General features: G+C 45.4%; 2 protein-coding genes across 4 annotated transcripts; one reads left to right on the top strand and one right to left on the bottom strand.

Moving 5' to 3' along the window:
- The first annotated feature begins 4,005 nt into the window (after positions 1–4,005).
- LOC123111925 (actin cytoskeleton-regulatory complex protein PAN1) lies at positions 4,006–10,456 on the top strand. Of its 2 annotated transcripts, XM_044532806.1 has the most exons (7): positions 4,006–4,447; positions 6,410–6,562; positions 6,661–6,724; positions 6,806–6,889; positions 6,986–7,107; positions 7,444–7,511; positions 8,175–10,456. In XM_044532806.1, the coding sequence occupies exons 1-7, from the start codon at positions 4,311–4,313 to the stop codon at positions 10,259–10,261; spliced, it is 2,715 nt and encodes a 904-aa protein (XP_044388741.1). In that variant the 5' UTR covers positions 4,006–4,310; the 3' UTR covers positions 10,262–10,456. The 2 variants fall into 2 exon arrangements, with proteins under 2 accessions (XP_044388741.1, XP_044388742.1); XM_044532807.1 differs by lacking the exon at positions 4,006–4,447 and having other exon boundaries at positions 6,423–6,546.
- Positions 10,457–20,278: 9,822 nt separating this feature from the next.
- LOC123111926 (probable ubiquitin receptor RAD23) lies at positions 20,279–25,428 on the bottom strand. 2 transcript variants are annotated; one of them, XM_044532808.1, is made up of 11 exons: positions 25,191–25,428; positions 23,385–23,546; positions 23,001–23,054; positions 22,461–22,549; positions 22,044–22,106; positions 21,736–21,913; positions 21,349–21,486; positions 21,144–21,260; positions 20,949–21,061; positions 20,787–20,865; positions 20,279–20,668 (listed from the first exon to the last, which is right to left on the bottom strand). In XM_044532808.1, the coding sequence occupies exons 1-11, from the start codon at positions 25,254–25,256 to the stop codon at positions 20,540–20,542; spliced, it is 1,188 nt and encodes a 395-aa protein (XP_044388743.1). In that variant the 5' UTR covers positions 25,257–25,428; the 3' UTR covers positions 20,279–20,539. The 2 variants fall into 2 exon arrangements, with proteins under 2 accessions (XP_044388743.1, XP_044388744.1); XM_044532809.1 differs by having other exon boundaries at positions 22,044–22,094.
- Between the last annotated feature and the right edge of the window lie 1,453 nt (positions 25,429–26,881).

Below are 26,881 nucleotides of genomic sequence, written 5' to 3'. Positions count from 1 at the left end.
AAGCCAATGCCGGGCTGGCCCTTTGAGCTTGAGGGGTAAGTATTTTATGGCGTGGAGGTCATCTCCTCTAGCCATGTGTATGTGGAGGATATAATCCTCAATCCAGACTCCAGGGTCTGTTGTTCCGTCGTATGCCTCTATGTTTACGGGCTTGAATCCCGCTGGAAATTCATGGTCCAGCACCTCATCGGTGAAACATAGGGGATGTGCGGCGCCCCTGTATTTGGGTGTGCCGCGATGTTCGGATATTTGTTGCGTTGCATTGCTTACTAGAGCTTGCTTTCTTGGCCCGTAGATAGATCTGGTTGGGCCGTCTTTTTGATGCGAATCCTTGTGCGGATCGCGTGCCGGATTGAGTGCGGCGCCCTTTGCCGCTCTATGTCGGTCATGGGGTCGTCTATCCGACCTGGTGGCTTCCTTGTTTTTGACTGTGGGGGCTCTAAGGCCTCCTCATCAAATTCCGGTAGTAATTTTCGCTTCGGATAGCTCTTTGTGTGGTGACTGTCGCCGTACTTGTGTGCGGTGTTGAGTACTTTGCCCCATCTGATTCTGAGTGCATCTTCCGCTGTTTTGAGCTTCCGCTTCTGCTTTTTCAGGCTACACGCAGTGGCGACGAGCCTTTGGTGGAGGTTCTTCTGCTCCAGCAACTTGTCCGGCGTGAGGTCGTCCGGACTATTATTTTCGCCGGGGACGGGTTGTTCGGTTTGTTTATCCAAGTTGCCCTGTTCGGATGGTTGCTCGACGGCATGTTCGCCGTCCGCCGGTTCGTCCCGCTCTATGGCTGGGTCTCTGTCGAGGTGGGGTTTGGCGTGGCGCTTACGCCGCCGCTTTGATTGCTTTTCGAGGGAACGATCCCTCGTTGCGCCCTTTTGATCCTCGTCGTCGTTTCTTTTAGGTGTGTCCACCATGCATACATCATGGGATGAGGTGGTTGTCCAGTGCCCTATAGGCGCTGGTTCTTGTTCGTCTCCTTCATCGGCGTCCATACTGTCGATGTCTTCTGAGTCGAAGTCGAGCATGTCGGTTAAATCATCGACAGTGGCTACGAAGTGGGTGGTGGGTGGGTTTCGAATTTCTTCGTCGTCCACGTCCCAACCTTGCTGACCATAGTCCGGCCAGGGCTCTCTTGACAAAGAGAGAGACTTTAGTGAATTCAGGATGTCGCCAAAGGGCGAGTGCTGAAACACGTCCGCGGCGGTGAACTCCATCATCGGAGCCCAATTGGGTCCAATCGGAAGGGGTGCGGAAGGTTCGGAGTCTGGAAAGGAGTCAGGCACCTTGGAGTCATGAGCTTCGCAAAGGACAAGGCTGGTATTCGACTCGATCGTCGTAGAGATTGCGGCCCCCGAGGCGGTGTCCAACCATCCGTCCTCGATTGGCGCAGTCGGCTCTGAGCTAAGGGTCGGAGCGGACACCTGAGCGGCCTTCTGGACACTGTCCGGCGGCAAAGCTAGATCATGCCCATCGTGACAGTGTGGCGTGCTCGGCTGTGGCTCGAATCCGTCGAAGATCAAATCTCCGCGGATGTCAGCCGTGTAGTTCAAACTTCCAAATCTGACCTGATGGTCAGGGGCGTAGCTTTCGATCTGCTCCAGATGGCCAAGTGAATTGGCCCACAGTGCAAAGCCGCCGAATACGAAGATCTGTCCGGGGAGAAAAGTCTCACCCTAGACCGCGTTGTTGTTGATGATCGAAGAAGCCATCGGGCCTAAAGGTGACGACACAGAGGAACTCTCAATGAAAGCACCAATGTCGGTGTCAAAACCGGCGGATCTCGGGTAGGGGGTCCTGAATTGTGTGTCTAGGCGGATGGTAACAGGAGACAAGGGACACGATGTTTTTACCCAGGTTCGGGCCCTCTCGATGGAGGTAAAACCCTACTCTTGCTTGATTAATATTGATGATATGGGTAGTACAAGAGTAGATCTACCACGAGATCAGAGAGGCTAAACCCTAGAAGCTAGCCTATGGTATGATTGTTGTTCGTCCTACGGACTAAAACCCTCCGGTTTATATAGACACCGGAGAGGGCTAGGGTTACACATAGTCGGTTACAATGGGAGGAGATCTACATATCCGTATCGCCAAGCTTGCCTTCCACGCCAAGGAAAGTCCCATCCAGACACGGACGAAGTCTTCAATTTTGTATCTTCATAGTCCAGGAGTCCGGCCAAAGGTCATAGTCCGGCCATCCGGACACCCCCTAATCCAGGACTCCCTCAGTGGAGATTTCTTGTTTTCCTCTATTCTTGTACTGTAGATTATTATGCTGACAGAGAATGTAGCAAACGAAATTACTGCACAGTTTTTTGAAGAAATTAGTGCACTTCTTTTTAAGATAAGACAGTGTAGTAGTAGTGTTTGGAGTTTCAGAAGGGAGGCAATTTGGTTTGTGACTGCACATTTTTTTAAAGAAATTACTGCACAGTTTTTTAAAGAAATTACTAAACATCTTTTTTTAAAATACTTGAGATTACTCTTGTGTTTGTCTTGCCTTGTGACTGTTTCAAACTGCAAATAAATTGTTTGCTCATCGGACTTTGTTGTGAGTTTTTCTCTTCCACGGAAACTCTCTATTCGGTCTGGAAGTTTCTATATTCTGTTGGTCTTGATGTAGCTTTAACAAGGCCATGAAATAATTCATACTATTTCTTCATTGTACTTTTCCCTTTGCAAACAGTCTTCAGCCTCTGTTGGTCTTGATGTAGCTCTAACAAGGCCATGATATAATTCCTTGAAATATACCCGATTGTTCTTGTGCTCTTAATATCATTTACTTGAAATATACCTGGTCATTTACTTGTACATAAATACTCCCTCTGTCAACTGGCTCCTCTGTTTGTGGGTCTTGGAATTGAAATTGAATGAGAAATATCTGCATTGAATTGAAATGAGATATAATTTTGTCAACAGTAGCAACATTACCTTGTTTTCTTCAGTATCATCAGTTTTTTTCTGGAGTCATTAAACCAGGTTGAGAAGTGGAACAAAACAGAGGAGGAATGAGACGTTTGCAGGGTCCCTCGAAGTCGTCTATTTGAGAGTCTCGTCAGTTGCTTTTGTGTCGGTTCTATTGTTGTCAGCATGCTTAAATGTACGCATGTCTTATGTATTCTCAGCATGCTTAAATGTACGCATGTCTTTCCTTGGACTTGTGAATGCTGAAAATGTACGAGATATTTTTGGTTCCAAGTCATGCTGGTGTGAGAGATTATGTTGCTGTTATGTGACATTGCAATTATGTGATGACATATTGGTTCCAAGTCAAGCAAATTATGTTGTTCATGTGAAGAACTGTTGCAAGATTAGATTTTTAACCGTTTTACACCATTTTAGTTCAATATGAAAATCCCTCCGTGTCAAACAGTGTTCTCTATGGAGGGGAATTTGAGGGATGTGTGGTTGGAGGGGGATTTGAGGTTTCAAGAGAATTGGATGGAAGAGGGGGATTCACCAAATCCCCTGGAATCCTCTCCACTCCAACCCTCCACAATCCCTTACTGTCAAACAAGGCCTAAATGCTTTCCTCTCTGCTCCAAAGCCATTGCTATGGAGCCGAGTTCGCTACGAAAACCCCGCAATATCCCGTCAATCCAGGGACCAAGGGTGAGCAGAGGTAGCAGAAGCAAAAGATAAGATCCCTAAAAAAAAGTTAACAAGATGGACACAGTAAAGAAGTTAACGACAAGATGGTAGATGGGCACAGTAAGAAAGAACTTGCACACTTCCATTTATTGTCCTTTCTGCGAGAAGCGTCTTTGCCCCTTTTCCCGGTCTTGTGAAGTCCTACTCCTGTAGCCCCTGCCCGCCGGGCGCGGGGCCACCCACACCCACATGCGAGAACCCAACCAAAGCTAGAGCCAGTCAAGTCCGCGTGACCTTCCCATCCGACGGTTCAGGTCGCGCCCGCACCAAGCGCCGCAGCATCCCGGCCGTCCACCTACACAAACACACAGCACCTCCCCTCCACCCTCCCTCCCTTCCCTGCCCTCTCCTTGCCCCAAAGTACACAGCGCCCACGCAGAACCAGCGTCTCCGTCCGGGCCCACTCGTCAGCCTCACTGACATACCCACTACCCACACCGTCGCGCAGGCCTCCCCTGGACTCCTACTCTCTCTCTCTCTCTAGCCGATTTCGCATGCACCGGCAGCGGCGGCCGTCTCCAGGATCAAGAACCCCAATTTTTTTTCCCTTCTCTTTTCCCCCGCCGGTTCTTCTTGCCGTCGCCGCTCGCCTGAGAAGAAGGGAGGGTTCTCGCTGCCGCTTCGTCCTTGCATTTGTGTGAGAGCGCTTGTGAGCGGGGGAGGCCATGGCGGATCCGGACGCCGACGAGAGCCCGGACTTGTGGCAGCTCTTCTGCCACTACGACCGGCTCTACTTCCGCGGCGAGCTCGACGCCGCCGCCTTCGCCGTCGAGTGGGCCTACCCGCGCATGAGGACGACCACGTACGTGCGCCTCTTGCACTCCCCGTTTCTTTGATTTTGGGGGTTGGGGCGGGGGCAGGTAGGTTCTTGTTGGAGCCCCCCGTAGGCGATGCCTTGCCCATATAATTTGTTTTACCGTCTTCCAAGAACAGTCCTGCCTAGGATCGTGGTGCTTTGGATTCTTCCCAATCTCCTCAAAGACAAACGTTTCATTGTTTAGCATTTGACGCCTCGATTCACATAAAAGACGCCCTTTTTTTCTTCTTCGTTCGATTCTTCGTAATCTTGCCTTCCATTCCCTTTTCTCCATGTGGGAAGCTGGGTGCTTCCGAGGGAATCGTGTAAAATGTTCAGATTTCCGAGGGTTGTTGTTCTTCAAATAAGTTTTTTTTTTTTTTTTGCGTGTGTCGTAGAGTTCGCTCCAACATAGATGGTGCCCGAAGTTTATTTTCCCCGTTGTGTTCGAGATTAAAAAAACTTAATAATAGGATTACAAACCCATGTTTCGTAAGGCGTAAATACACGTGCATTGCAGACTCTGCTTAAGGTTATTGCTTCGCTGTACATATCTATTCACAGTGCAAAAATGCCTAGGAAAAGGAAATGATTCATTGGCTATTGCGGCATTAAGTCAAATTGGTGTATTTAAAATTTTGCATGTGTGTATATGGATACAGGAAAAAATAAGTATTCCTACAAAAATTATTGTTTGTGCCCCAGATGCTATTTACAGTAAGGTACTTCAGATCTTGTTGTGTTTTCTTTTTGTTGTTGTTGTTGTTGCTTTCAAATATACTCCCATTGACTGCTTGGTTGAGCTAAGCTCAACAATCATTTTTGTAGATGGCAGCACATCCTTAATGAGCTTATTATTGCATTAGCTAGATATACTTTAACAAGAGCATTTTCTTACTATATGTTCATTCTGGACTATAAATGTGTGTTATATACTGCTGTTCTGCTCAATTATTAAATTGTCTTTGCACAATTTATATGAATATAAAATAAAGAAAGCACTGATTTGATTGTCTATAAGCAGTTGTTGACTTGTTTCTGATCCTGTTCCTTTGGAGCCATGAGCAAAACCATAACACTCTATGACTTCAAACCTTGATTTTCTTTTTCAAATATAGCATTTTCCCCATTGACTGCTTGCTTGAGCTAAGCTCAACGTCCATTTTTATAGATGACAATAAATGCTCCCTCCGTCCCATAATGCTCTTATATTATAGTGTCAAAAACGCTCTTACATTATGGGACGGAGGGAGTACATCCCAAATGAGCTCATTATCACATTAGCTAGATATACTTCAACAAGAGCATTTTCTTACTATATGTTGATTCTGGACTATAAAATGTGTGTTATATACTGTTCTGCTCAATTATTAAATTGTGTTTGCGACATTTATATGAAAATAAAATAAAGAAAAACAGAAAGCACTGATTTGATTGTTTATAAGCAGTTGTTTTGGATCCTGTTCCTTTGAAGACATGAGCAAAACCATAACACTCTATGACTTCAAATATTATTTATTTTTTCAAATATAGTAGAATTTTCACCATTGTCTGCTTGCTTGAGCTAAGCTCAACATTCATTTTTTATAGATGGCAACACAATGAGCTCATTATTGCATTAGCTGGATAGACTTTAGCAAGAGCATTTTCTTACTATATGTTGATTCTGGACTATAAAATGTGTGTTATGTTGATTTCGAGTCGCTCGACTAGTCGCGACTAGTCGACGACTAGTCTATGAGTCGCAAAAATATGGTCGACTCAGCTTAGTGTCGACTCGCGACTCTGAGTCGCGACTAGTCACAACGCAGGCTCGACTTCTTCCGAGTCGCTGCCCCAGAGCGACTCGCATGAGTCGCGACTCAAAAACCATGGTTATGTAGTGTTGTGCTCAACTATCAAATTGTGTTTGGAAAGTTTATATGAAAGTAAAATAAAGAAAGCACTGATTTGATTGTCTATAAGCAGTTGCTTCGGATCCTGTTCCTTTGGAGACCTCAGCAAAATAATACTCTATGAGCCAATGCTGCAATGTCGCACAAATGCTGATATGAAGAACGCCCTGCTGCATCTGATGATTCATGCAATCATATTTCTAAAGCATGGTATGAAGAACCTCGGGTAAATGCTTATTCCTTTTAGCTAAGATTGCGTGTTCAAATTTTAGTCATTGCCCAGCCTGCCTGTAGCTTAATTTTTCTGTGCATTCATGTACCCAGCCATGGTCCTGTTTTCCGTGATTGGATGGATGCTATCAACACTTGCACCGCTGAGGATCGCATGGTTAGTATTTTCTGGCAGCTATATTTTTAACCATCGCGGCCCATTGATGATTTGGATTTATGCTTGCGCCACCCTACCCAGAGACCGACAGGTGGCTACTGTATCACCACTACCCATGATTTCAGTGAGGAAAAATCCTGCAACATCCAGGGGATTCCGTGGAAGGTACTGCTTTCCATAGTTCTCTTTTTATTGTTTCCTTTTTGTTAAATTTCTTTCTAGTTTACCTCTTACTAGCATGTTCAAATTGTTAAATTTCAGTGTGAACAGTGTGGCGTTACACTTCTGAGGGCAACGAATTTGGGACCTCCATCTGATTCCTGCTGTATCGAGAATGTTAGCGGAGATGCAACCTGTGACAACATGCTTTGCCAGTGGCACAAGTAAGACTGCATAAGTTTACCCTGACATATAACTCATGATGTTTATCGATATAGTTGTAAAGTTGCACCTTACATTCTTAATTGTTGTTTTCTCCCACAAAGTCGATAAAGATATGCCCTTGGACTCTGGGTGGTGCATTTCTTCTTGTTAATTGCTCTCTATCATTTAGATGCAGAATAACCTCTCAAACTCATAATTAGATGCATATGCCACTTGTTTGTTATTTTTAATACTCTCCATGACTTCTCTTAATGTATTTCTAGATAATATTTACTTTTGACTAATGTTTGCATGGTGAACTTCAAAGGTGTATTGACTGATGCTATTTTCTGCAGCCACAAGACGAATTGTGGTGGTACATATGTGGTAACCAAACCACGAGGGCAAAGGATGGTTCGAAAAGGTACAGTCAGAATCAAGTATCTAATGCACTTTTGGTTATAAGCTCTGAACTAACCATAAAGAGTATCAAAGTCAAACTTGGATCCCGTGCTTCAGTTTTACTATTACGCAATCCACCTAAATTTTGTTTGGTTTACGACTATTCTTGCATTCTTGTATCTTAATTTTTCAGCATACAACTGTCAGTGCCCACATTTTATTTTTAATTCTGTAGTTTGATGCATTCAAGAATCAAGATAGTTGCCCTGTATTATAAAATTCTTTGCTGATGTTGTAGGTGTTTATCTATTATATATTCTTTATGCTATACAATTAAGTGAAAAAGCAAGATGTTTGTGTCAGGAGTGGCACTGAAACTAAAACCATGATATCTGACAAAAAATAGATCATCTGTTGCCTTACGAATGAAGGATCAAGTCCACTGTATGGTAACTCCAGAACACTTACACTTGAGTAACTTGGTGGGTCGTGTAAACATGTTGCTATAGTGATTTTTTTGCTTAATCATTTCATTATGTGAACTTTGGTACTTCCAACACTAGTGTGAAATATTGTTCGCCAACAAGAACGTAGACTTTAAAACCAAAGAAAATTCTTGCTATAGGTAACTTGTTATTGTAGTAAATTCATGTTGCCACATCAACTTACAACATGGCTTCTTCAGGTGGAGAGTTGCTTCTTCAGACTGGAACAACTGAAATGACCAAGTCACAAGGAGCTGTACAACAATCAGATTCAGATGAAGTGCAGAAAGCAATTGTTTTGTCTGCAGCCCCTCGGAGTCGGAGAAGATTGAAGCCGAAGCAAGAGTTTGTTGCATGGGAGAATATTGAACTTTTGTCTATGGGGAGTCGCAGTAATGCAAAATCAGTGGGTAGTAGCTCCTCAAAGAAGGCAGAGGATGTCCTTTCGAGCCAACTGAAACGGAAGCAAACATCTGTTACATCAGAGAAGCATGGGTTTCTCTCACTAGGGAGTTGCGACAATGCAAAATCGTCGGGAAGTAACACCTCCAGGAAGGCAGGAAATTTGCATGAGCCAGACGATGTTAAGCCTTATGCATCCCAGAAAAAATTGAAGCTAGTGCAGGACTTGGCCGCATCGGAGAAATATGGAGCTTTCTCTCTAGGGACTTGCAACAGTGCAAAACCACCACGAAGCAGCACGTCCAGGAATGCAGAGAAGTGGTGCAAGTCCGAGGGTGTTGAGAAATCCACTGTCCCGTGGCCTGCTGCGCCCCCTCATAAAATGAAGCTTGAGCAAGACTCTGTTACATTCCAGAAACATGGGGTTGCAAAACCATCAAAAAGTATCACCCCAGACAGAGTAGGCAAGCTGCATAAGCCGGATCGTGTTGAGAACTCCGGTGTCCCGCCTTCCACGCCCCTAAAAAAACTGAAGCTAGATAAGGACCCGGTTGCACCCGAGAAACATGGGGTGGCAACATCAAGAAGCCTACCTGCTGCACCTCCCACAAAGCTGAAGCCAGTCTTGGTTGCATCGGAGAAGAGTTTTGATTGCGGCAATGCAAAAGTACCGGACAACATCTCCTCACAGATGGCACACAAGAAACTTGAGCATGGAGGGGCTCAGAAGCACATTTCTCTGCATGCTGCCCCTCAAACTATGCTGAAGCAACCGAACAAAACCAGCTCCACAGTGAAGGCACCAAAGCAACATAAATTTGAAGACTTTCGGAAAGCAACTGTTCAGCCTGCCGTCCCTCAGAGTAAACTGAAGCAATCAAACCGTGCTGCTGCATCGGAGAGGCAAAAGACAAGGAGCAAAACCAAGAGTTGTGCTAGGAAAAAAGAGTATGTTTGCTTTAGTCTGTGGCAGAACTTCTATGAACCGGAATGCTCGAGTGGATCGGACGAGCCGCTTGTAAACAAGAGAAGTGTGCGGAGAAAAAGAGAGAGGGAACGCGCAGTTCAGATCACATATTCACGGTCAAGGAAGCAAAGCACCAGTGGGATCAGCTCCATCAAGGCCAAACTAGATGAGGAAATCTCAGCTGGACACTTGGAGATCATTGTTATCGATGATGAGGTGATGACTGAAGCCCCTGGAGAACAGTGCAAGGCACCAACTCCATGCATGAACGCTCCTGTCGTCCCACCCACTGATCAGGTGACGACTGAAGCCCCTAGAGGTCAGTCCAAGCCACCAGTTCCATCCAAGGACGTTCCTCCCACTGATCAGGTGATGACTGAAGCCCCTGGAGGTCAGTCCAAGCCACCAGCTCCATCCAAGGACGTTCCTGCTGTCCCTCCCACTGATCAGGTGATGACTGAAGCCCCTGGAGGTCAGTCCAAGCCACCAGCTCCATCCAAGGACGTTCCTGCTGTCCCTCCCACTGATCAGGTGATGACTGAAGCCCCTAGAGGTATGTCCAAGACACCAGCTCCATCCAAGGACGTTCCTGCTGTCCCTCCCACTGATCAGGTGATGACTCAAACCCCTAGAGGCCAGTCCCAGCCATCAGCACAGCGCATGGACACTGCCGTCCCTCCTGCGGACCACGGAGACCGGTCCGATCCATCTACTATCATGGACATTGCTGCCGTGCCTCCAGCTATGACCCAAGCCCCTATGGACCAGCCACAGCCACCAGCTCCTTGCTCCATCGCCGCTGATCAGGTGGTTCCACCTTGTTCGGCCGACCTGCCCGGTTTACCTCCTTCAAATCCAAGCAGTTGGGCTGGCGTGATAGACATTTCTGATGATGATGATGATGACGACGACGAATGAACTCCTTTTCCATCACTATATATACTCTGCTTATTCTGGATTAAACTGCTGATCAGTGATTTACCATAGATAGGTACTAGTAACTTATCAACTGTCGTTTCATTAAATTCTGCTGTGGAGGCATAGAGCTCTGATCTGAACGGCGAAACATCCTCCTATAGATGACTTTCTGTAGTATTTTGTGAGACGGTGGCTTGGGCATGGTGAACTGAAGCATGGAGTTAGCTGCACTGCAATGCTGAAGCATGCGCTGTAATTTTTTGTGAGACGGTGGCCTGGGCATGGTGAACTGAAGCATGGAGGCTTGTTGTACTCGCTGGATCATTTGCGCCATGTCGTCTATCATTCTTCTTGCTTCGAGAAAATCTCAGTGTCTAATACTGTGGTAAATTGGTTATTGTTGCTCCACATCTACTCCCTCCGTCTCGTAATATAAGAGCGTTTTGACATTACACTAGTGTCAAAAACGGTCTTATATTATAGGACGGACGGAGTATCATTCTGCGTGCCGTGTTACTGGTTATATTGTTGCTCCTTGCTTTCCATGGTATTTTTGTGAACATGCCATTTGCTTGTGAAACGTATGTTCATATGACACTGCCATATGCACCATTGAAATGCATCCTACTGCTATCCTGGGTCAAATAGAGACGAGCATGGGAACGGAAGGGTGAAGAGAAACGGATAGAATGTGGATTGTACATGCTCGCTGATATACGTACTTCTCAGCCGGAGCCATGGTATGAAAGCTCTGGAAGTTACCTTGCGGAGATACTGTATTTTTGGAAGACGGTCCCCATCGACGACCAGATGCGGTGGATCGATCGGCCGCCACGCACGCACGGTTCATGCGCGCGTCCAACCGAAGGTGGCTCGACGGAGACCCGCGACGGATTTAAGCCAGAGTGATGCGAAGCATCCCACGTTCATCCCTATGTACACTCTGACTACTCTCCAAATCCTAAGAGGACTTATGACGAGACCTCAATTATATGTTATTGGACACAAGATGAACTCAGCTCCTCTCCGAACCTTCACTTCCCACATGTGAGACATGGTTACTACCTCATATATATGTGCTATGCATGACCAGGAACAAGGAGGAAGACCATGGACAAAACGGCGAGGACACCAAGTACAAGGACCAAGAGAAGAAGTTGCCCGAAGCTACAGCGGTCGGACGTCCGACGACTCCCAGGCTCCAGACGACCGGCCCCCTCCGGACGACCGTGCCAGCGACCACCGAACCGAATCTGCGGACATCCGAAGAACTCCGGACGTCCGGGACCCCGCGAGCCTCCGGACGACCGGCCCCCTCCGGACGTCCGACCGAAGCGCACCCGAGCCGAATCTACGGAAGTCCGAAGAGCACCGGACGTCCGAACCTTCCCGAGCCTCCGGACGACCGGAACCCTCCGGACGTCCGACGCCTGTCTGCGCACAATGTGTTGGGCCGCAACCCATGTACCCCTTCACTTACCCCTTCGTGGTCCTAGACTATATATACTCCTCCACCTCCTCCTAGTTAGATTTAGCGTTGATTTAGCTCAATTAGAGATAGAGCTTCGCTCATCCACCGGATCTCCTCCTCGTGAGAGACCGCGGCTTCCTCGGAGAAGATCCTATCGGATTCAAGACCCCCTCGTGGGAAAATCCCCTCGTGGATTTCAAGGCCTCCTCACGGAGAAGATCGGTTACCTACGTATCCTTACCTTTGTTGACTTTGGATCTCGTGTATCTCTTTGTGTTCTTTGATCTAGCACTTGTGTGACCGATTTCTTGTTGGTTGAGTGTTTTCCCTCGTTCCTCCCCGTGATTTCCTCGTGTTCTTCCGTGCGTTCTTCGTGTTTCCCCGTAGGATCCACTCCAAACGTGAAAGATCGTCCACATAGGGTTCCACCCTACATCATCTTGGTATCATGAGCCACGTTGATCACGTTTTTGGAGCCCCTACCCTTTGTTTTCTAGCTTGATTTTGTTGATTTCGTCCTAAATCCGAAAATCCCCACCAAAAATAGCCCCAATTTTTTTTGTGATTTGTTGCTTTGATGATGTTTTGTTGATTTTGATCCATGGATTTGCTTGGTTTCAAGTGGATCTAGCATCTCCCCAGGTTTCTCCATCTTTCATCCACGAAATCCTGCGAATTTTGACCCCGAAATCTCCATTTTCCGCCCAAAATCGCGTCCCGAAACTCAATTTTCGCGTTGACCCCGACCCACCGGACGACCGGACTTTTACGGACGTCCGGAGCCCCAGGAACGACCGGACGTCCGACCTTTTCCGGATGACCGGAACCCCTAACCCGAGCTGAAATTACGGATTCCCGACCTTTCCGGACGTCCGACGCCCCGGAAATCCGACCTTTCCGGACGTCCGTAACCTGTAGGTTTTGACTTCGGCTAATTTTTGTTTTGTCCATAACTAATTCATCCGAACTCCGATTTTGACGTTCTTTAGCTCGTTTTGAAGCTCTTGACATCCCCCTTCCCACAAAAATACCACCAACATCATTTGACTCCATCAAATTTTTAGAACTTTGGCATCTTTGCCTAGGCCTTCCACCATATCATCCGCATAGCCACTAGCGACTTCCGCAACCTAACACATTTTGTTCACCATAGCATTAGTGGTTGCTTGAGTAGTGATTCGAGTCTCCTAAGGTGTTTCGGCTACTTAAGGACGATTGCTTCTTCACCAACCACCACCACCATTTCCGCATAGGCTTACCCACCATACATTTCGCCACCCCCAACTTAACCCAATAGTTGTTTGAGCTTGTTTGAGTTGTGGCTTGCGTCTCCTAAGGTGTTTCGGCTACTTGGGGACGACAACTTCAACTCCGACACGTGTATAGCCATCATTCCACCTCCGCATTGCCAAGTGCAAACCACCACCGCTTTCCGCTACCACCATTTGACATTTGTCATTCGAGATTTTGAGTTTGCGGTCTTTCCGTTTCCTAAGGTGTTTCGGCTACTTAGGGATGAGTCTCCATCATCTTGGTATCTACATCAAGAACACCGCCACTCATCATAGCAAAGGACGGTAACCTCGACGACACCATTGTATATTCTCCTTGCCATTGCATTATTAACCCCTAGCCCATTTCGCGTTACTTGCCTATCGAGACTAGCCATTTGAGTATTGCCGGCAACGTTACTTGTGCACATTAGTGATCTACACCATCCATTGCATACATACCATATCATCTTGGTATCATATCATCCATTGTGTCTCAAGTTTGTTCCCGCATATACACAATTGCTATCTTGGTTTATGCATTGTGCAAAAGTGGCCATAGAAAAAAAAGAGAAATAAAGCTTTTAAGCAAAAGAGAAAGAGCAAAGAAGCTTGTAAGCAAGTGCCATAGCATCATACCACATTGCATATAAGATTGTCATACCCGATCATCTTGGATCATCTTGAGAGAAACACCGGGAACCATACATACATAGCATACTTGGGATAGAAAGTTTATCCATTTTGCATCTTATAGGTTGTGCACAAGTGTCGTATCCGCCTATGGAGCAATAGTGCTAGCGTCTCTCTTGAGTTGTGCAACACGAGCGTTTTCCGTGGATTCCACATTTTGTGCTCATTCCTTGGTTGCACGACCCCATTTATCTATCCGTGTGTGCGTTTCCGTGTGCCACGTATTGCTATTGGTCCATTTGTTTCGCTTGCAAATTTGTGAATCTCTTTCAACATTATTGACTCTTGCTAACATTTTGCATTAAATTTTTGTGCCACTATCCTCACCGAGCTCCACCATAAGCTTTACTTGTGTAGGTGTGAGAACCGACAAGGATTGGTACCAATAGTGCTATTTCATTGTCCGCATTTGAGTGAACTTGATTCATTGTCAACATCGGTCAAGGTACATTGGTATAAGTTCTTCTCTTTCTCCCACTCATATTTGCTCGAGTCTTGTGATGGATAGGCAAGGCATTTCCTCTCTGGTCCTCAACAACAACGACGGCGTGAACAATTACATCACCAAAGCGTCTATCCTCGATCTACAATGACAAGTGCAAGGCGCACAATCAAGATCGCGAGAGCGTATCGAGAACATCTCCATCGACATTCGTCACTCCAAACAAAGGAGAAGGGACTACATCGACAAGAATCTTGCCGCACATAAAGAGGAGCAAGATGCAAGGATGGAGGAGATTCGGACCTTGCTCAAGTCTACCTCCCCTTCATCATCTTCAAGGCGGCGACATTCAAGCCACAAGTCTTCGGAGCGCGAAAAAGATGCAAGTGCAAATCGTCCTCGTCCACATCTACATGGCGACCACCATCACGTTCGTGATCAACATCGTCATGAAGGGCAAGTCACCTCCAAGCATCATGTGCACGACGACAATGAACGACATCTTCTACGAGCTCAAGCACGACACCGACATCATCATCATGAAGATGCTCCACAAGCGCAAATGCACAAGTCCCAACAAGCCCTACATCACGCCAAGTCGACGCTTCATGAGCAAAAAAGAAGATCGCGAGACGACCACCACCAAGACGGTGCTACGACTACAACAACCACTTCGGCATCTTCGTCAAGTGCTACCAAGGCATCTTCACCTTTGGACGTACGGCATCTTCGCCTACTTCCCACGAGTACGCCTACAATGACTTCGTCAAGTCCAAGGCGACTACCTACGAGCGAGGGCGACACTTCCATCTTTGGAAGTCCCTCAAGGAAGATGGCCGAGCATGGGAAACTCCCTTCGGTCATGGAGACGAGCTACGAGGTGCCACATCATATGGGCCTCCAACAACAAGACGGCGACAAGACGGTCGAGCAAGGGCCATTCCCTTCGACTACGGCGACAAGCGTGGACCTCTTCAACAACATGAAGACGGCGCCCATATTGGACTCATACTCCTAGTCAAGCTACGCGACCACACATGGAGACATTTGAACCAACATCTCTCCGACACCCACACATGTTGAGATGCCCCAAGTGCCATGTGAGGAGAGCCACCACCACATGAGTGACATGAGTGACTCCACCATACGTGACATTGAGAGCATTTCCCATGAGAGGATGAGTGTGATCACCACTAGCCCCACACATGAGAGCATGCTACACATCCTATGTGAGGTTGAGCGCCATTTGAGTGACTCCACCAACCATATGAGTGAGAGCATCCTTGAGGGAGTGAGTGAGCCACAACACTTAGAGAGTGAGGTAGTTGATACGGCATGTGAGGCCACTGTGATTTCTAACGACTTAACCTCTACTCCTAGTGTGTTTGCTTCTTTGGTGCTAGGTGTCCTACATGACGACATGCCTATCCTCGACGAGTCCATCCCTCCAATGGAAAAACCGATGGCCATGGTGGACGATGATGCACCCCCCCCCCACATGGTTCCATCAAGATGAAGATGACAACGAGACGATCTTCAACACCTCACCTACAACACATGAGAGACGCTCCAAAGGTAACATAGGTGATGGTGCTTCTCTTGTCCCACTAGTGGACTCTCTTGACATCGATTGCTCCCATGATGTTGACCCACCTATTCCCATGCTTCATGCTAGTGAGACTTCTTCATGCCTTGACTTACCTATTTATGATGAATATGATGATGAGCATGTTGAGTTGCCTAGTTGTGATGCTATGCTCCATAGGATATCATGTGAAAATTCTTTTGGTCACATCATGTTTGACAATCCTTTGAACTTGTCAGATGCTATGAGTGAGATCTCCCATATTGCCTCATTTCAATCTCAACATAGTAACTATTCATGCCCATTAAAATCAATCCCATTTGCACTTATGGCATAGATGACGAGATGATGGTCATTGGCTTTTGCTTTTCTTGTGATGATATATCCATGCTTCCTTTATATGATTTGCGCAATTCATCTACTATGCCATACCATGATCACATTGTTCCAAATATGCATTGTTGTGGATGTTGTCAATATTCTCCATGTGATGTTGCTACTCATGCTCATGAGGAGACCCCCATAGTTTCCTCATACATATTACGAGATCTTGATGCATTTCATACTTTGCATGATTCCCATGATAGTGTACACCATATGCATTCCATGAATAACAATGCTCTAGATATTTCTCATGATGCATTACATCCTTTGAGTCTCCATTATGACATACTCCCTCCGTCCGAAAATACTTGTCGAAGGAATGGATGTATCTAGATATATCTTAGTTTTAGATACATCCATTTTTATTCATTTCTCCGACAAGTATTTTGGGACGGAGGGAGTACATAATAACAAACCTCTCATGATGGATGACATGTTTCTATATCATGCATCTCGTTTATTTGAGCATTGGCTATTTTGTGCTAACCGACACATGCACGTGCGCATCATGATGGATGATGTGTACATATATCATGCACACACAATTTTTCCTTTGTCTGTTTTGTGTAGGTACTCATGTATAATCGTCAACCTCTTAATCCCAAGAGTTGACGAAATGAGCTCTTGAGAGCAACGATGCTTTGGGATCCCGTGGACTATCCTTTCCACCGTTCCCTTCGCGCAAGGACTACGCGCACCTCTTCTACTTGGCTCTCACACGGCTATGGGCTATATACCATTTTTTCACTTATGTTCATTTTACCGTCTTCACTTTGCATGTTATACTTGCTTCTATGCCTTTGCCATGCAATTGTGACCCTTGCTTGCATCTACCCATGATTGACCCTATGTGTATTTGCATGCTTGGTGGAGATCCTTGTTGCTTATGCCATGTTTATCATGTGCCTCATGCTATTGTTAATTCTTGTGTTGGGAGAGTCATGATGTTACATTGCTATTTACATAGGACTTCTTGCCAACACCATGAACCTACTTTCCTCATATCTTCTTTTCATGCTTGTGCTATGAAATGTGAATTATTCATGCCCACTATTTGCACACATGACATGCTTGCCATGATTTCTTCTAGTATGTTGCATCTTTGCACTACTAGCATGCTTGACTTGATCGCTATGATTGCTTGCTATGTTGCATCACCCATGTTCCACTATTGCTTACTTTCTTGGGTTGATGACATAGATGTGGATGCCTCTCACTTGATTTGTCATGACCATTGCCTCTTGTCTCCATTAGTTGCATCTCTCATATCACCTTGTATTGAGTGCCAACTTGCTATGCTTATTGATCTTGGAGACTTGGACACTTTACTTGTGATGCATGATTGTTTGATTGAGCCTCTTATATTTGGTTGTTCTCGCATCATATGCCTCCATACTATGAAATGCTCCCTTGTACCTTCTTATGATGAGCATATTGCATACACTTGTTGGGTATATTACCACTCGAATGATAGGTTTTGCATGTCCGCTAACCTCATTTGTTTTTCCAAGTGTTTGTCATGTTCTTTCATTTTGGAGGATTCACAAGGCGGTGCCGTTATGCGACATGTTGGTTATGTGAAGGCATACATGATGTACAACTCCAACATCTTTGGGAAATTTCTTGAGGTGAACTCCTTCTCTTTGAGCCATCCTCAAATACGCATATTGGATGGGTCACTCTTTCATTATTGTTTCCTTCTTGTTGTCTACATGATACATCTCGTGAACGGAGGAGCGGCATTGGATATTGGCTACATGGGCCTTCACATTAAGGAGCGCTCGCACTTGTTGGATGCACCTTCGAAACTCCACTCATGCCTCGACATCGAGCTTTGGTACACCAACACCTCCACATTTGTTGATTGTGCTCATACATGTCATGCTCGATGGACATATCATACTGACCACAAGTTTGCACTCTATGCATGGATTGACTCACATTATGCTTGTCTTGTTGCATCTATTTCCATGTCATCCATGATATATGAGCTTGTGCATTTCCTTAGCAAATTTGTTGTGATTTTTCTTGATGGCATATTCATACATCGTGATCATATTGCCTATCATCAATTGCATGATAACATAATCATATTGAGCATCCATTACCATATTCATGCTATTGATGAACCGTCTCTCTATGACATCATTTTGCACAATGGTAGAATTTGTCGCTTTGTGCACCATGCTTTTGTTCCCATGAATGCTTTGCATCTCATTCTAGATCATCTTGATAAGCTTCATGCGCTTTGTCACGACCAATCTTGCTGCACGGACTCATTCTTACATGATGGACACTTTGTGTGCGCTAACCATTGTATTCCCGAGTGTTGCTTGTGTTTGCTCTTTTTGCATGTCTATCACTCCGGCGACACCTTGGACTACTTGGATTGCGCCATGTCTTCAACTCCGTCCAACTACAAGTTCATCCCCGACAACCGTTTCCATGGTGACCAGGATCACGATCCGAGGTCGGATCTTTCCCAAGGGGGGATGATGCGGAGCATCCCACGTTCATCCCCATGTACACTCCGACTACTCTCCAAACCCTAAGAGGACTTATGACGAGACCTCAACTATACGCCATTGGACACAAGGTGAACTCGCTCCTCTTCGAACCTTCACTTCCCACATGTGAGACATGGTTACTACCTCATATATATGTGCTATGCATGACCAGGAACAAGGAGGAAGACCATGGACAAGACGGCGAGGACACCAAGTATAAGGACCAAGAGAAGAAGCTGCCCGAAGCTACAACGGTCGGACGTCCGACCAGGACCGAACGTCCGACGACTCCCATGCTCCGGACGACCGGCCCCCTCCGGACGACCGTGCCAGCGACCACCGAACCGAATCTGCGGACATCCGAAGAACTCCGGACGTCCGAGACCCCGCGAGCCTCCGGACAACCGGCCCCCTCCAGACGTCCGACCGAAGCGCACCCGAGCCGAATCTATGGAAGTCTGAAGAGCACCGGACGTCCGGACCTTCCCGAGCCTCCGGACAACCGGAACCCTCCGGACGTCCGACGCCTGTCTGCGCACAGTGTGTTGGGCCGCAGCCCATGTACCCCTTCACTTACCCCTTCGTGGCCCTAGACTATATATACTCCTCCACCTCCTCCTAGTTAGATTTAGCGTTGATTTAGCTCAATTAGAGATAGAGCTTCGCTCATCCACCGGATCTCCTCCTCGTGAGAGACCACGGCCTCCTCGGAGAAGATCCTATCGGATTCAAGACCCCCTCGTGGGAAGATCCCCTCGTGGATTTCAAGGCCTCCTCACGGAGAAGATTGGTTACCTATGTATCCTTACCTTTGTTGACTTTGGATCTCGTGTATCTCTTTGTGTTCTTTGATCTAGCACTTATGTGACCGATTCCTTGTTGGTTGAGTGTTTTTCCTCGTTCCTCCCCGTGATTTCCTCGTGTTCTTCCGTGCGTTCTTCGTGTTTCCCCGTAGGATCCACTCCAAACGTGAAAGATCGTCCACATAGAGTTCCACCCTACATCACAGAGCCATGGTTCCACCCGCGCCAAATCCCCTGCCACTGCGAGCATCCCTCTCCTCTAGCGCGGCGGCACTGCTCCTCCACCCTTTTTCCAACAATAAAAGTTCTCAAACGTCGCGGTTGAGACCTAGACAAGACGTTTGGCCACCCTTTTCCACGAGCTGAGTGGCATTTTTGTCATGCCCATCTTGTGTGTGGCATTATTGCGAGGCCACATGCTCAAAGTGGCAAATATGCGATTTCTCGACTGAGATGGGCATGACAACGGTGGGGTTCTTCACCGTGCAAGACTCCAAGGAGACAATTTACCTAGGGAAAGGGGTTCAAGGTCGGTCCGCCGAGCTAGACTCTCCGGAAATGGAAGAATAGTGATTTCACGAATTTGGAACTGCATACGTTATTACACAACTACAAGCTTGTTTTGTTGCGAGCAATGTTTCAGTCTGCTTGCAAGCGGTGGCCTCTGTATGCCCCAACAGGCGCTTTTTCTTAATGTGCAAAACAAATTTAGACAAAGTCGATAATCCCCTGTAGGCCAGTCATAACTAACACTAGCGATCAAAGCATGCCAAGAGAAGAGAGCCAAATATAGGCGCTGATCAAAGCATGCCAAGAGAAGAGAGCCAAATATAGGCGCTGCAGGTAACGGCAACAAGAACGGGCTCAATCCCACACATAGGCCACCCGGTGGGTTCCACGCTGCAGGTAACTTTTTATACGCTGTCGTTAAGTCTGTGAATTAACATTTAAAGACAATCTAGAGTATGTACTAATAGCAAGGCAGAAAAGAATTACAAACTAAAGGACGAGACAAAATCTCAAAAAGATCTCTAAGGCCTGCCCTGCGAGTGCAGGAGTATCAGTCTCCCCACACCCTGTTCCCATGGGCTTGTGCATGTATTCAGAAACAACCTGCTTGTCTTACTGCGGCGCTCCATCGTCGAACTCGTTCATGTGGTCTAACAGGTAGTTTGCGGCCAGGGTCTCATCCTTGTTGCAGGCAAAGAACACCTCCAGAACAAGCGCCCGGTCAAAGCCCATTCCTTCAAGCTGCATATGCAAACTGCAGTGAGGTTTTTTCATGGTGCCACAAATAAGCATATCAAAGTACATGGAAATGCAGATGCGGGCAGTTGTGGAGAAACTTTCTCAAGATCTATGAGCTTACACGAAGTATAGCTTCATTCTCCTCAGGAGTGACAGCTATGGTCTGGGGCACTCCCTCAGCAAACTGCTCCAGGAGATTCCTGGTTCAGCAAGTATGAGATTGTCAAGCAACATGCAAAAAAGCCCAAAGTAAAACGTCACGGAGATGGAAAAAAATTCATACTCGTCTTCATCACCCTCAGCTGGCTCATTGATTAAACGAAGGAACTCTGCTTGGTTGTCCTGAATCAGCTGCAAAATCTGAGGGTTTTGCTTTCCCAGCTCTTGAAGCAATGGCTGTAAGAAAAATGATCCTGTTAGTCAACTGTCATAAGTAGACTACTTGACACAGGAGAAAGAGCAACAACATGATATGTACCTGTAAGATTTGAGGGTTGGCCTGCACTAAAGAAAGTAAGCTTCGGAACTGTGCATTGTTTCGTAGAACATCCAGATTTCCTTCACCAGCAGCATTTGCTGAAGCATTTGGCAGGGCCTGCAAGGTACAAAGGGCAAGTGTTAAAAATATGTAAAGGAGATGAACGCACCACAGAGGGGGAGAGAGAGAGAGGGAGAGAGAGTACTTGAGGGAAGAGGTCCAAGGGGCTAGCATTAGGACCAGAAGAGGCAACTGCAGGTTGAGCTGCTTGTGAAACCTGGGCAGGATCAGCTGGCTGGGCACTTGGTGGTGGTGCAGGAATCTCCATCGGCTCAGGAATACCCTACATTAAAAATCAAAGGGTATTAGTTGTATAGCCAAGAGATCTGCAATATAAGTTGTTTCAACATGCATTTCCTGTAGTACATATTACATAGATTCAAAGACAGCCAAGTTTGTAAAAGACACCTAATCATATAATCTAGTCATCTACTCATTTGTAAGCAAGACATGATGTGTTCACTGCACTAGTTATTTGTATATATTGAAGAAAGTTGAGTCATAACCAAACTAAGGGAGGATATCTTCTTACAGAATATAAATACTCAACAGCCCGCTCCGGGTTGTTGAATGCAGCACGTAGGGCACGCAGCACAGTGTCTCTGTCCCATGTTCCACCGCCCATTTCAAGAATTGACTGAATTGTTGCCTCTAGGGTGCCTCCCGCGACAAGGTTTGAAGCAGCCTGACCATAAGTTTCTGCTTCAGTGCTGTACAAATGATGGTAGTAAAGATCATGTCAAATGGGTTAAGAGGAAGTAATATAACTTCTTGAAATAGAAAATACAATTGAGATTACAAATCAAAATAAGATGAAATAAAAAACATAAATCAACTCACGAGACAGCAACAGCAGGAGCTGGGGAGGCGGTGGCAGCTGGACCAGGAGCACTAACAGGTACACTACGTCAATAAAGGTAAGGATAGGGTTATCTAGCTGCCAACAACCACTAGCCATATAGCATAACAATAATAATGCAAAATTACAAATCGATGATAGGAAGCTATCATTTACTAGCAAACTTTTGAGACTCCTGCTGAAGTTAAAAAGGAACTATGCCAAGATATTAAAATATCACATCTTCTGTGACTGATAAAGAAGAAATACAGAATTGTGCATCTCATGGCATGTCATTTAAAATGGCAAGGCGGTATTTTATATACAAAAATTATCTTTAAAGAGACCAAAAAAACCTGAACACAACAGAATACACCTAAAAATATCAAATCAGTTTTTTTAATATGAGTAAAACTCACATAGGTGCTGGCGCAGCCACTGCTTGAGGTGCTGGTGTGGCTGGTGCTTGAGAGGCAGGAGTAGCAGGCACTGTCTGAGTAGGGGGTGCCTGCATAATAAATGTGGGTCAAAAAGTAGAATCTCACCAATAGAAAACACATAAATGCAAGTCATATATAGTACGTAGTATATATTTTTTGTGAGGAAATGAGAAATTTGACTTAACCAGAAAAAAAACACAAACAGATGACAAAAATACGTCGAGCCAGGAGTTCATAGTTGAGAACTTCGTAAAATCTGCCATTCTAATTCTACTATATAGTAGTCTCAGAGTTTAACTATCTCTGCCAATTAAAGAAACAACGAACTTAAACTGTACCATCATAGTTTCAGTGAAAAAATATGGCAAAAGGTTCTGTCTGCAAATAACTCCCAGAGAATCATGACAAAGTTTTGGATATATGGTACAGGTGAAAGAATTTTTTGCGCCAAAAGAACAAAAAGAGACATTAGTGGTAGCGGTGAGTAACCTATATCAGTGTAATCAAGTTCCAACTCACCTGATTTGAGGGTTCCTTGGATTTAGCTGGAGCTGCACTTGATGAGCCTTTATTCTGTGAAAGGTCAAGAGTCAGAAGGAATAATAACAATAATCTATCTTATAATCAGTTAATAGAAACAGTCCTGAAGCAACTCTAGGTTGTAGCCATACTAAAACGAAGTTTATACAAAAACTAGGATCAGCAATAGAAACACCTACACCTTTTAAGACAATTCCAATAAACACTGAATTTCATTACGTTCCAAGAGGTCAAGATCTTGATATCCGAAACAAATACTTCCAATGCACAAGGTATTGTTATGATTTTTTATCATTCTAAGCATTGCTATGCTACTCCATAATTTTACGACATATATAAACTAGTATCAAGCAGGATGCGTACCTGTCTAAGCATTATCACAAGAAAGTTGTTTTCAACAACTTTGTTTTCCTCCAACGTAGTCTCATCCTTAAGAACTGACCCTTGGTAAATGAGCATTTGTTGATCAGCTGGGTACACATTCTGCCCTTGTGAACTCTCAATGAGCTTCTTTACATCAGAAACCTGAATCAATGAATCAATTACAAAGTTACAGCATTCCGATTGCACAGAATCCAAAGAACCAGGAATTCACATGCTGGTAGAATCTAAAGGTTACGTAACCGCATACCATGAAACCACACTGCAAAGACCCCATATCTTTACACCTACGGTTGTTTGGCAAAGGCCGACCTATGATTCTACCATGCTGGTAGAATCTAAAGGCTACATAACCCCATACCATGTAACCACACGGCAAAGACCGCAGTACACCTATGATTGTTTGGCAAAGATCCTTGGTTAGTTAGTGACTGCATGCGCCTGCCGTTGGCTAGCTAGCAAATGCACTAGCATTTAGCAACGTCATGCAAATAGTTTACAAGTGGTGTATCTGTATTTGAAAACAAAGTCGGATGTAACTTGTGTTTGGTATGCTAATTCAGTAACTTGGGCATCAATACTGTGAAACGTCAAACGTCACGGTTTGTTTACTCATGTCGTGACCCATAATGGGCCACCCATAAGGGGGTTGCACATAAAGTGATGCCATGTGTTATCATATAAATATTATCTCATTTCAGTTAGTCAACCCAAATATTTCTTTATTATTTGCTTCACTAGTGATAGACAATACATGAGAAACAAAATTTTAAGTAGCAATACAGTAACTAGTTAATAACGCCCCTTCCCTTTCTGTTGCTACGCTATGTACTGCAACTGCACTTGCACATTCATACCAAGAAAAGGTAGCTACAGTCCACAGATAAAAAAGATGTGGCCAGCCGGAACCTTATCTCCAATACTGACTCCAATTTTGCTTTTCCTCTGATAGATGCCAGTATTCCATTCCTAGGGTTTGATATAAAATACTTCAAAAAGAACAACCACCTTCGTCACATAGTCCTAATCTATTTTGGCAACAAAACGATTACTGAAGTTCACATATTCCAAAGAAGGTTCGTTTTCTACCAGCCAACAAATGTATGTATTTCTAAAGCTTCAATTGCTCCTGTCCAAAGAGTCCACATTAGCAGACAGAGAGAAAAATAATCCAGCATTACATTCTACATTTTGCATAAATTAATTCTCTGCAGTTATTATGACAGCATAGCCCATAGACCTCCAGCCGCCACTAAAATACTGCAGCTAAGGGGCTTGCAGTTTGAAGAGTTAAATCCACACACAAATGAAAAGGTTCAACAATAGATGACACCTGTAGCCTGTAAGGAGAAAGTCACACCCGAGCGACCCTTAGCTTCTACACTTCGGTTCATGGTCAGAATTCAAGTTTGGTTGTGCATCTGGTAAGACACCAATCAGTACAGCCTCACAGATTCCAAACCCCTGGATATTCGCCAAACAATCATAACCTACACATCGACGCGGCCATACCCTAGACGAACTCCGCATCTGCTCTCCGCTCCGCCCAGAGCAGAGCCCAACCAAACGAGCCACAGATTGGATTCGCGGCACCATCGCTCGCGCTGCACACAACTCGCGACTCACCAGTTCCCCGCGCGCTCCACCAATCCCTCGGCGCGAAAACCGTGCCCGGCAACCCAGCCCCGCGGGCAACCCCAACAACCCACACCCTAAATCTCGCCCAGATACGCCAACCCTCGCGGCGACAGACGGACAGATCGGGAGGCGGGGCGGGAGCGGCCGTACCTTGTCCGCGGGGTTCACTTCGATCTCGAATTTGGAGCCCTTGAGCGTCTTCACGGAGACCTTCATCTCGCCGCCGCGCGCGCGTGCGTCGGTCGCGGCACTCGACGAGTTCGATAGGCGGAGGCGGAGGGGGAGAGAGAGAGAGGGGAGAGAACAAGGAGGCGGCGAGTTTTCTCTGTTTTGTTTTTTATTTGGGCCCCCTGGCGCACCGTGCGTGGACGGGTGGTTTTGCGGGTTAACCCCTCTAGTTTGTTGTATTTTTAACACGGCCGTGCTTCGCTGCAAGGGTCGCTCTTTGGTGTCTTGATCGGTTTTTGTTTTTGGCGCAGGAGAGGAGGCTTCAAAGCTAAAGAGTAGACAGGGACACTGATTAGACGGGGGCATCTGCTGTTTATTGTCAGTGATGTGCGTTTGGCGTGTTACCAACACAAACAACTCCGTCTCAAAAGGAAAAACTCTCACCAACTGACAAGCATCTGTCACGCTTATGTTATTTTCAGCCAACAAACCAATATTCACTTGTTTTTTTACAAAAATACTAAGATTTATTTTTTTGATAATACAAAAATACTAAGAATTGGACAGTAGGAGAGTTATGAACTACAGTACTAAACAGTAAATCAACAAAGTTTTCTTTATAAGCCTAGCAACATTATTATGTATGTAAACTGATTTACACCTATCTCTCAACACCTGTGATAAGCAACTTTGGAATTGAAATTAAGTTATGATGAATTGGGTCATCAGATAATAAAAAATGATCTATACTTGTTTGTCTTTTTAGTCTTGATCTATACCTGTTAACATTGGTGTTTTTCACATCAAGTTTGAGTTGCTTACCACGTGCGCCACGTGGTCTGTTACTATCGGTTTTAGGATTAGAAAGCATCAAAGACTCCACAATAAGCCCATGTGTGTAGCCCCTTTATGATTATCTTTAATAAATGTCTTATAACTAACTAAATTTGTTAAAAGGTATTGAAAATCAATATAATTGTTAAACATCAAAAATATTTAAACTACCTTGTTGTAAAGAAACGGTGATTACCATTGTAAATTTAACACACAATCAAATGCCAGGAAATCTACACCTCCATCAGTTCTCGAGTAAGCACAGAAAAATGAGAGGGGCGTTTTGGTTCCGATGCTCATATTCTAGTAATCATGGTCGTTGCATGTGCTATTGAGATTCGGAAAATGGAGGCTCAAGTGTTTAGTTTGGTTCCGCTGAAAAGTCTAGTATTGAAGATATATTGGTGTGAACAGTTAGTACGACAGGGCCATTGCATACGGCGTGAGTGCAATTCAATTTTGGATAGGCGGTATTGTCTGTCTCGCGATTCTGGTCCATGGAACAACAACGTTTGATCCATCGGAGCCATGGCCCAGTTTGTCAAGCGGCACTGCTCACCTTCGTGTAGACTACTCGCTGGACATGGGAGTGCGTCCACCGAGGCAAAAACGCGGCGGACCATGGTGGATGAAGGCATGAAGTTCCCACTAGATATAGTTGATAGGCACAACAATCTCCGATCCCCAGACCTGAGTTTCCTCATGCTCTAGCTAACAGATGTTTGATTTAGTTTCCTGTGTCGCTTTTTTATGTTGGTGATGTAGGCAGGTGCACTGAGGTGTGAGTGGTCTGCCCTTTGCATGTTCACTACAATGTCGTGTCAACGAGGCAATCAAAG

The sequence above is a fragment of the Triticum aestivum genome, chromosome 5B (assembly GCF_018294505.1).
Source record: "Triticum aestivum cultivar Chinese Spring chromosome 5B, IWGSC CS RefSeq v2.1, whole genome shotgun sequence".
In the NCBI taxonomy this organism is placed as follows: Eukaryota; Viridiplantae; Streptophyta; class Magnoliopsida; order Poales; family Poaceae; genus Triticum; species Triticum aestivum.
This window is presented reverse-complemented; position numbering and strand designations above follow the sequence as displayed.

Coding starts and splice junctions, on each gene's coding strand:
- LOC123111925 (XM_044532806.1), top strand. CDS start 4,311: ATGGCGGATCCGGACGCCGACGAGAGCCCGGACTTGTGGCAGCTCTTC. Junction 4,448..6,409: donor CCGCGCATGAGGACGACCAC/GTACGTGCGCCT, acceptor GTCTATAAGCAG/TTGCTTCGGATCCTGTTCCT. Junction 6,563..6,660: donor CATGGTATGAAGAACCTCGG/GTAAATGCTTAT, acceptor TCATGTACCCAG/CCATGGTCCTGTTTTCCGTG.
- LOC123111926 (XM_044532808.1), bottom strand. CDS start 25,256: ATGAAGGTCTCCGTGAAGACGCTCAAGGGCTCCAAATTCGAGATCGAA. Junction 20,866..20,948: donor GCTGAGGGTGATGAAGACGA/GTATGAATTTTT, acceptor TTGCTGAACCAG/GAATCTCCTGGAGCAGTTTG. Junction 20,669..20,786: donor AGAATGAAGCTATACTTCGT/GTAAGCTCATAG, acceptor TTGCATATGCAG/CTTGAAGGAATGGGCTTTGA.